This window comes from Morone saxatilis, unplaced genomic scaffold, assembly GCF_004916995.1.
Source record: "Morone saxatilis isolate NCDOM2014 unplaced genomic scaffold, NCSU_SB_2.0 Contig15, whole genome shotgun sequence".
NCBI classification, from domain to species: Eukaryota; Metazoa; Chordata; class Actinopteri; family Moronidae; genus Morone; species Morone saxatilis.
The window spans coordinates 7,418,069-7,429,220 of NW_023339707.1; the positions used below are offsets into that span (position 1 = coordinate 7,418,069).

Consider the following 11,152-nt stretch of genomic DNA (forward strand, 5'->3'; position numbering starts at 1 on the left):
TGAGTCACAGAGGCAGGAGCGAGTGTCTGCTTTTATAAAGCTAATGATAAAGCTACCAGAATAAACAGAGGAGTGACTGTGGGAGGCTGGCAAAAGAGAAGCTTAGCATGGGCTTAATGCATGCGCACACACACACACACACACACACACACACACAGCATGGTGTAACTTGACCTGCTGTTTGAGTCTTTGGCCCTGGCGGCAAGAGGACACAATCAGCCATGTGTTGTGAGAGAGGTCAGGTTTGTCTCGCTGCAGTGTCTCTTTTTTTGTTATTCTGTGTTTATGATCCCCCGTCACTAATGTAGCCAACAGATGCAGACTTCACTGGTGTTTTCCCTCAGGCTTTCTTCTCCATAATGTCTGACCTCACTCTCTCACTCCTTATCCCAACACTACCATTGGCTAAAGATTTAAATTCAAGTCAGACCTCCATTCAGATCAACTAATCCTTCTTGAATACTTGAACACCTTGTCTTCCCCTCCTCCGTTTTTGTTTCTGGATCTTTGATATTTGTTAGTTTGTCTCTCTTTTTTGCATTTCTCTCTGCAAGTCTTTTTTTTCTGTTTTCCTCCCCGTCTCATCCTCCCACAACGATTGGTTGATTTGAATTTTCAAACAGTGACCAATCCCCTTTTTTTCCTTTCAGATTCAACACACACACACACAAATGCTCAGAGACACAGGATGTTCGTTCATCTTTTTTCCTTCCTTCCTTTCCTCTTCCAAAAAACAACCAGATGGTGAGACAGGAGCTGAGAGACAGACAGCAACAGCCGGTGGAAAGCCCTTAGAGAGTGACATCACAGTCTCACTCTCACACTCTCTCTCTCTCTCTCTCTCTCTTACAGGGTATAAAAGCCTCATTGTATCCTCTATCACATGGAAAATGTTGGAGGAACGCTGTGAATTTGACAAAGTGTATCCATAGTCCAGGGTCAGCGTGACAAAAAACACACTCAGTGTGTTTGTGTATAACTGGTCTTTATCAGGGATTCCTGAAGTGACTGGGATGACTGGTGTGTTTGCGTACATTGAAGGAAGATTGTAAAAGAGTGTTGTCTATATGTACATTTATTGTATCTGTGTGTGTGTTGGTGTGTGAAATTGGTATGACTGGTCTGTGTGTGTTAACCTATAATGTCCTAATGTGGCGTTCAGTGTGACGATTAGCCTATATATATTCTAAACAGGGAAATTCCTTAAACATACTAGAGGAAGCCTAACCTCACCACAGTCTCATGACAACAACAACAGTGTGAAGAAAATGGGTCATAAGAACTGTCTCGAAATACATAAAAACACAGCATGTGGCATATTTAAGGTCCTTCAATCTTGGGTAATAGCTTTTTTTTCTCTGTTGTTGGTGGTGGAGTCTGTATGTCAGCATCAAAACATTGCTAACTGCGAGTGTGACACTGTACTAAGCTCACAGTTGGGAAAGATAAAAAAGTTAACGTTCCCAGTTTGATATACACAATGAAAAGAAACTGACTTTACAAAATAAGGTGTGAAATGTTTAATTAGGTTTTCAGTTTAAGTGAGTTTTGTGCAAAATTTGAACAATCTCTTAAATAAAAAAAAAGCTTTTACACAAGCTGATATTCATCTACATAAACTAAACTGAAGAATAAAAATGGTGTGTTGAGAGTGGCCCTATAAAGATTAGAGACTTAAATTAAAGACTTTTTTTGGCAGAATCTGAATTAGCTGATGGGTTAATAGTTTTTTTGTTTGTTGTTACCTAAGAACTCAGCGTTTTGGAGTATAGACCATGTGCTTTAACATCAACAAATTAGCCTACAGCCACACTATGGCCTCTTATTCCTGATATCTCACTTTCTCTATACTGCCATAAATATTATTCATATAATATACTGTATCTATAGCATGAACTCAGCTAATCTCAAGCTATGACTCAACTTCAGAACCTCTTCATACTGCACACAGAGCTCCATTTAGCCATTACAGTCAGTCTCACTCAAACACACGAACACTTACTTTGACATCTTGCTCCAGAGTTCGTATCAGTTCTCCATCCACCTGCCCTGTTTGGGCCACACGGAGAGAGCGCCGCTCTGCCTTCCTCAGCCGGTACTGCAGGATGCGGCAGGTCTTATTTGCCTGAGGAACAGAAAGCAGTGTGAGTAGATGATGCCATGTGTCATCTGTCTAAGCCATCTTTGTTACTCGGCTGTTATTGTGCCTTGCAGCCATTAATGTGACACATAAGACATGCAGTACAAAAACAAGTGAAACAGTAAGGCAAGGCATTTGTTGCTTTTTACTGAAAAAAACATTCAAAATGAATTTTAAAGAGTCATTTTGAATGTCCATGATGCACCTGGCTTTGTCTGTTTTACACATTTAAAGTTCCAAAACCAAGATATCACAGGAAATCAGAGCACAGATTCAATGAGTGAGTCAGTCTGTCCGCCCACACTCGTACCTGGTCCAGCTGTTGCCGTAGTTCCTGCAGCTGGTAGACATCTTCCTCCATGTACATGTCCCTCATCTCCAGCATCTCAGACCTCAGCTCCTCCATCTCATCCTGGACACAGTGAAGAAGAGACAGTGTGTGAGTGCTCTGAATGTAACTCAAAGTGCCGACAGCATTATGTGCACACAAGTGGGTCATAAAGGGATTCCTTTAATGTTTAATAGGAGCCATTATAGCTTAGCATCTTTGTCATAAATGCAAAACAACATCTTCCATTAATTGCAATTGTAATCCATCCCATCAGTCACTGCTCGCTGTCATTAGCCACCACATCTTTGTCTTCATCATCCTCATTATCAGGATCACCATTAAAACAATTAGTGTCTTCTTAAAATGAACTGCTATGTAATATTCTCTAAAGTCAGATAAAAGGGGTCATCAGAAACAGAGATCTACATGTTGTAAATGTGCACTGAGTCATTTAATATGACACTGTATTGATTCTCCTTTCTGTCCCATCCAGGAGGTAGTACAAAGGAGGACAAAGGTCAGGGTCGGGTTATTAGATTACCTTAGAGGAGACTCTTAACAGTCCCTGCAGGGAAACTGAGAGGAAAGGAAATTCCTACACTCTAAAAATAAGGAGTAAAAATATCTGAATAAAAGTTTTCAAAAAGAATTGAATAGTTTTGAAATACCACTCAAAAGTAAGCCAATCCATATGATTAATTTACAGTAGTGTTGTTATCCACCTCTCTTAAAGACTTAGAGAGATGAATTATTCCTTTCAGTCTTACAGCATGAGTTGCATCATCCCTCTGAACTGTATTTAAGGTGCAGCTCTTGTATTATTGCGTGTGTGTGTGTGTGTGTGTGTGTGTGTGCACTGAAATGAACCACACCCCACTAGAAGAAGTCTAGGGCTCGTTGGGACAGCAAGCATGGTGTTACACAACAGTGTGCTTCCAAAGTGTGTAATGTGTGCATGATGTGTAAGCATAATAAGCAAAAGGAGTGCGAGCGGCTGTAGTAGTAGTGCTGTCATAATTTACTACAGTGGAGAATGTGGGTCAGCCTCTGCAGAGCTCTAAGTGTAGCAACAATGAGCTCTGGGGATGTGTGTGTGTAGGTGTGTGTGTGTGTGTGTGTGTGTGTGTGTATGCTGCTACCACCTAAATTATAAACAATTTGTGTAGAGTATGTATTGTAAAGATGATAACAACTAAGGTAACATGATTAAGTAGGCAGCAAACTGTGTGTGTGTGTGTGTGTGTGTGTGTGTGTTTGATCTCGTGAAAGATATTTGTTGATCAAGCTAAAACAGACTGCAGCAAGAAGCATCAGAACGACACTGACCACTGTGGACATCTGCAATACAGAGGAGAAAGGGGGAAGGAAGGAAATGAAAGAAATAAAAAGGAAAGTCGGAAAGATAAAGAAAGAGCTTGAAAGGACAAAAGGAAAGGAAAGAAGAAGAGGAGAAAGGTGAAGAAGGATAAGAAAACGAAAAGAAAACGAAAAGAAAAGAACCCAACAAAGAAGGAAAAGGAAAAACAAAGAAACACCAGAGAAGTAAAAGGGAGGAAAGGAAGGATGTGAAAATAAAGAAAGAAAGAACGAAAGAAAGAAAGGACAGAAAATGGAGCAAGGGAAATTGAAGCAACAGAAAGGGGAAGGGGAAGAGAGAAAAAACAAGGATGGGAAAAACAGAGCATGAAAGAAATGTAGACAGGGAGGGAGATAAAACACGATGGCAGGGAGTGAGAATGTGAGGACACGAAACGAGGGAATCACAAGTTAATGTGGTGAGAGAGTAAGAGGGAGAGGTGGTCCACTGACCTGCTTTTCACAGCTAACTAAAGAAGAAGACGGTTTCTGTCATGCGAGCAGCCAGCCAGTCAGGAGAATGAATCAAAGCCAATCAGATGTCAGATTTTAGTGAGCGGGACTGATTGATGTTAGGAATTAGAGCTCAGGCACATCTGCTGTGATAACGGCCCTCACTACCTGCTGTAGGACTGGGTGAAATGTCAACATCTTTGTATCTTCACGCCATGTTTCTAGTGCTATGAACCTGATTCCTGTAATTCCTCCATAGGTATGACTGTGCACTTCATTGTTGTATAAATACAGTAACTACAGTGGCAGTGGTTGTTGGACATTTGTATTTTGTATAATATGTTGCAGTACTGTGCAGCTTTTTAGCCAGAACCTACTGACTGGTTGATTATTTTGACTCAGAAATGATTAAGAAGTACTAATGATGTCCAGTGACAGAAATATGCTTTTATTTGGTTAGACAAGAAGATTGGTACGACTCTAATGTCTATATGATAACAGGGTGAAACAGCTAGCCTGGCTCTGTCCAAAGGTAACAAAATCCACCTACCAGCACCTCTAAACTCACTAATTAACACTGATTACTACCTTTGGAGTCCGGCTAGCTGTTTCCCCCTGTTTCCAGTCTTTGTGCTAAGCTAAGCTAATCACATCCTGGTTGCAAATTCATATTCACCATATGGACATGAGAGTCAATCTTCACGTCTAACTCTCCGCAAACAAATCCAAACAAAGTGTTTTTCCCAAAATGTACAGTATACATACACTAAACAATACGGTCACATCATTGTCACTACATCTTAAAAAAAACGTTTTTATAATATCAGCATATTAGAGAAGAAAAACAGCCTTAAATTCAGGGTGATCATAATGCATTTACTAGAAGTTCAGCAAATAGGTCTTTAAAAGTCATATAACCTCAAGATTCAGACATTTGCTTCTATTCAATAAACTGAAGAAAGCATCACAAACATTCAGTGCCATAGCAAGTCTTTGCATGTAAAATGATGTGAATAATAAAAGCTGGCTAACAGTCCTCTATACAAGCTGAGCCTGCACAGATGCTCAACTATTAACTTTAATTTTAGTCACAGGACAGACATTCCTAAAACCTAAGGCCAGAAAGCCCTGTCTTTGTGTCTCTGCCAGGTTCAGCTGCAGCATGAGGCCAGCAATAAAGGCCGACGTGTTCCTGCTGAGCGAGAGCTGCCCCAACAAGGTGTGTGGATGGTAGCATCAGACAGACAAACCGGTGTCGTCAGATAGCAATTTGTATGTTCAAGCTGTAGCTGTGTAAAGATAAAGATTGTACACACTGGAATATAAGAGTTAGTTGTCTTCATCTCTGATTTACCAGTAGCTGCATCAACTAAGAGTGAACATATTAATATAGACTACATAAAGCTATATAGTTGAAGATAGATAGGCCAAGGTGTAAAGTATGTGCTGAAAACGGTTGAAAATAACACGGGTAGGAATAGAAAAAGGGAACTGACAAGTGTAAATTAGACTGCAGAGGAGTCTGAAACCTCAGCAGCATGTTGTTCAGATCTTCATATTACTAACCAGGTGTTCCTCACAGCTGCAACAACAGACACAACCAGACACACTTCAATGCCAGGCCTCCCATGAGGCTTTAGGGTGGTCCTGTAGGGGAGCTACATGCTGTCCTATAAATGCGGGCACCTCAGCTGTGTGAAGCCATCTACGAGGTAAGTATCAAAACACTGTCGCAGAAGGAAGATGGGGTGGTTCCTCCTGTTTAGTCAAGTGCTGTTGATCAATCACCCTTTCCAATCAATCTCTGACAATTATTGGCTTGTCTGGTAACTGCCAGTTAGTGCTTAGGGACATGCTAATGTAATCGACCCGTCCCCTGATCAATCGCTCTCAAGGCAGGATGCACATATATTACATTTCACTGCCTGCACACCTGTGAGAGCTGAGAGATGCCTTTACTGTGAAACTATCCGCTCACATACAATCCCACTGCGAGCCCAGCTACTAGTGATGATGCAGTGATAGTCTGGTTTAAGTAACGACGTTTGTGCCACAGAATTTTGGTACCGATGTTGCCACTGGTCCGATTTTGTCCATGTTGAGTGTTTGACCACACTGTTGAACCACTGCTAATCAAACACCTTGGTAAATTATCAGCATTTCAGTGCAGGCTTTAGAGACTGACATCCATTGGCTTCTGTTGAGTACAACTGCATCCTCACCTCCATCATGCAAGCTAGAGGAAACACAGCTGACAACACAGCCAAGATCCAAAATGCTACATCCACATTACATCTAACTCTCCTCTACATGGCACCAGCAGATATTCCATATGAAACATGTCAACCTGAGGCAACAAGGATGCATGTTTTGCTCATGTGCTACTGAGACTGCAGACTCTATTCATAACATCATCATCCTTGTAGTGAGTAGCCTTGGATGGCATCCAGAGGCATCTCTACACACAGGGATGTCAGAGTGAACTGGTAAACAAACCCAACAGACTATAATAAAAACAGACAGCGGGAGGATTTGTTGATGCATCTTGGTCTAAAGCAAAATGACATGGCAGTAATTATTAAATATATCTTGTGTATGCTGCCTGTCTTTAAATTAAAAACATTTCCCATGGGATCCCTGATGCAGAACCTGCTCTGTCTGTCTAACAAACCAAAACAGCTTGGGAAGAACTAACACAAGCTATTTCCCAGACATTTAAATCCACATAGTTGATAGAGAACCTATAGGCTACTGGACTTACTTTGAGGTAATCATTCTCGGATCTCAGCTCTTCTATTTCCCGGACAAACTCCTCATGCATGCCGTCCATAAACTCCTCTGTGAGGTCTGAGAAAGCCAGGGATGTGCTGGCAGGCACCCTGCTGTCAAACGAGGTGACCGAGCGCTCATCGCCGGGGGATATGCTCCCTTCCCCGGTCTCCACGGCCAGGGAGAGCCGGTCCTTATAGTCCCTCTCTGCGGAGGAGCAGCTGGTCTTGGCGGCAGCTTGTTGGCTAGCTCTGTCCGCCAATGCGCCATCCCTGGGCGGCTTGTCTCCGTCCGGCCCGCCGCCCCGGCTGCTCCTCGATTCGGCGTCGCTGCTCACGGCGTCCGTGGAGAGCTTGTTTTCCTCAGAGGCGCAGTCCGATAGCTCGGAGCTGCTGTCGGTCGGGGAGAGCTTCCCTGTGGCGCAGCCTGAGTCCTTGGATAAATCGTCGGATCCGATGCTGGCGTCCGACACCTTCCTCCGCCCTCCGGTGCTTTTGCCCGCTTTGGCCGCCGAGGTCTTGGACAACCCTCCGGTGGAGAAGGACTTGCCCGCCGGTTTGCCTCCACCGCTCCTCTCTGCTTTACCGTCCTTCCCGGCCAGACTCCCCACCGGGCTGCGCCTGGAAATCCGGCTGCCCAGGTGGATGGCTCCCGGTTTGACGCTCAGGGTAGGGGTCCCAATCCCTCCGCGGATCTTCGTGAGCGACCATCCGGGTACATCCTTCGGTCTGGCCGGGGACGGAGCCCGGTTTATCTTCTTCTTCTCGCCGGGAGGCTGAGCGGGCAGCGTCGCCGGGAGCTCCGCGTTTTCAGTCCGGGGGTTGTGCTGCTGCTGCCCGCTGTCCGAGCCCTCCGTCCCGCCTCCGCTTTCCATCTTCTGTCGGAGATGGAGTCTCCGTTCCTTGGGCGAGGCGAAGAAGAGGTGAGTCGGAGAGTTATGGACATCAACCTCCTTTGTTTTTGTCATTCATTCCGTTTAGGCCGAAACAAGAAAAACAGAAATGAAACCTCCTATTTTGGGGAAACAGGGGGCAGAAGTTGGTGTGAATAAACAACTGCAGAGCAACACAAAAGGAGGGGACCCTCACTCCCACCACAATGAGAGCTCCTGTAGTGCAAGAAGCAGGAAACAGTCCAAAAATAGCAAACAAGAATGTCAAATATAATCCCGTTTTCCAGTGTGTGTGTAGCAAAATGTGCAGATGATTCCGCTTTGTTCTGATAAATCCTCCCTCCTCTCTTCAGGATGGCTGTCTATGACTTTAACTAGCCGGTTCCTGCTCCGAGGACTTGTGGGTGAGAAACAAGAGAGGCAGTATGGTCTCTCCCCCTCTCTCTCTCTCTCTCTCCGCCCAGATAAGGGGATGTAGCCCTGGAGGAGAGAGATAGAGAGAGAGAGAGAAAGTCCTTTCTGCAGCTCTCTGCCGCCACCATTGCAGGATACTGGAAGGACACAAGGAGGAGGCAGAAGAAAACCAGGTAGCCTGCGGATGCTCTGAGTGATGGATGGAGAGCAGGATTCACCATGGCTCGCTATGCATCGCTTGAAAGCTCAATAAAGATAAAATGGGAGTTACTGCATTTAAAGTACACTTTAAGAGTTTAACGTATACGCTGCGGTTCAGTGTTTGGCAGCCGCTCCCCCCAAAATGACACGGCATGACCATCTTGCTGCTGTCTGCACACTGTCAACATTGTTTATGTTTACTATGATGGATAGATATTTACATGTTCTGTACATGTCATAGCACCGTTTTTGGAGCCTGAGCTGCAACTTGTGATCCCAAAGAAGCTTTTCTACCTCATTTTTGGCGCAATGCCTTCTTGCACAGTATGAAATTAAATCATCAACACAACTTTTTTTAATCGCTGTAAGGACAACAGCATGCAGCAGCTTCCCGACCATGTCAACAGATGCACACACAATAGACAAAAGAGAGAAAACACGACTAAAAAGAAAGTTGACTTAAAAACTATATGTGGAACACATGAATACCATCAATAATACATAAAACACAATACAGTTTCAGGATCAGATATACATCACAGTGAACATGAAACCCATAATTTGGTTTGGGAAAAGTGTGTGTCTCATGATTAAATTATAATAATCCTGTTATGTATTGCTCGAATTCGAGACTGAAAATTAGTGTAATGTAATTGACAGATAATATCCAAATAAATCAAATGACCTTTTGATGCAGGGTTATTTTAATACTATGTCGGTATATACTGACACACAGTTGCTCATTATTAATTCACCTCCTTTCTGTTGTGGGAGGTCAGAGGGTCACCTGACTCCATGAGGGACCCCATGTGCACATGGTAACACAGTACAGTAAGTCTCAGGTTACCTCTCTCTCAATTCAATTCAGTTCAAAGGGACTTTATTGGCATGGGAAACATATATTGCCAAAGCAAGTGTGAAATAAAAACAACAAAGATGTACATTAATAGATTAAAAAACATAACTTAATGTAAAATTGAGAAATGCAGGCTTGCAGTCAGACAAATCTAAAAACATGTGAAACAGTGAGAACTATAAACACTGCAACTGTAAAATAAATATTTGTTCTGTATGTGTGTACAGTGTGTCTATGTACAGAGATCAATGGTTGTACTCCTGTGGATGCCCTTCTCCTGTCTTTGTTTTTGTTATTAGCCATACTAATACTACATAGGTGGTTGGACTCTCTCTTTTTCCTTTTCTCTCGTCAGATGTCAGCTAGGAAGAAAAGAAGGCCAACAGTATTATTAAAAGCTACATATCTTTAGCCAGGAATTTAAACTAACCAGATATACTAAACATGCCTGGCTGATCAATCAGAAGTGTGACTAAAATGGGGATATCAGTCTCTCACCAGCAGTGGCGGAGTGGGAGGGTGGCTTTAAACTATGAAGTTTACCATAAGTAGCTATTAATATACTTATTAGTATAGTAAGAGTTTTTGTTTACATTTGACATGAAGCTATAAGGTTTTGGTATGTATGATTGAGGTTTAGTGTGTAGGCAGTAATGCAGTACTGATCCTAAAGCCCAATAACCCTCAAAACAATATTGTAATGTAACTGAATGTCTACAGCTGCTCTGTGAGGCTGTACTTAGACACAATGTGGAACCCTTTATCAATGCTGAGAGGTGGTCTAAATGATTTATATAATGTCTAATAGGTTAAAAAAACAAGATTTCTAGTCTGTTCTTAGCTTGTAACATCTGTAAGCTTGTCCCTCTGGTTGATTCAGTAGCACACAATAGGCTATGCAGGTTAGGCCTTTATGTGAAGGACTTAACACATTTATTTGAATGCAACGTTTCCAACTCCCACACTATACAGTAAGAATAAAGGAAGCTAAAGTTTCCACAGTTCTTATGGTCTTAGGGTTAGGGCTTAACCAGTTATAGTTCCCCAGTCTTTGTTGTAGCTGTATTTCCCTTGTTTCTTCACAGCCATTGTATAAAAGCCAGGTGTTAGAAAAAGCATCTGTCCTGCAGTGATTTGACTTCTGAAAACTAGAGCCAATCAAAATGTGGGGGATCGTCTCAATATGTGGCCGATCACGAATGTCAGAATTTTCTGGAAATCCATGTGCAGACATTCCTCTAAAAGCCAAAAATGTCCTGAAATATAGAAACCATTACCTTTTTATTATCTCTTTGTTAGACTATATGCAAGAAATTGTGATATCATGAAGTAGCCTACTGTTTAGTTATTCATTCATGAAATGCTTTATTACATTTCCTTATACAACATGTTTCTTGGTACATATATGTATACTGAGCAAGTATAGGAAGCATGAAGTTGATGGGTAAAAATTTATTTCTGCTGTATTTTCCATAAGTGAATGTCACCTTCAGCTATTAACAGATGGTTTGTTTCATTATTAAGAAGCAGAGTGGGTCCTCCTCCTCTGATCCCACCTATCCCCTATCTCTAATAATAACCTCTCCATGTGCTGTGTCTCCTCAATAGTATGACTGCATATATAAACTCTTACACACTATCACATTCCATTATAACTTCCAATATAAATGTAACAGCATAGATTTTCATGTTTACTCTCTGTTCTTGATCTTTTGTTTCAGTTGTGGCTGCTTGTGAAAC

The 11,152-nt window shown here is 42.4% G+C and overlaps 1 protein-coding gene across 1 annotated transcript in view; it reads right to left on the reverse strand.

Moving 5' to 3' along the window:
* The window catches only part of LOC118324240 (protein SOGA1-like), a 102,420-nt gene extending 94,078 nt beyond the window's left edge, over window positions 1-8,342 (reverse strand). The window contains 3 exon segments of the mRNA XM_035656465.1: window positions 2,003-2,125; window positions 2,451-2,552; window positions 7,042-8,342. Of these exon segments, the coding sequence (XP_035512358.1) occupies window positions 2,003-2,125; window positions 2,451-2,552; window positions 7,042-8,016 (1,200 nt within the window). The 5' untranslated portion in view covers window positions 8,017-8,342.
* Between the last annotated feature and the right edge of the window lie 2,810 nt (window positions 8,343-11,152).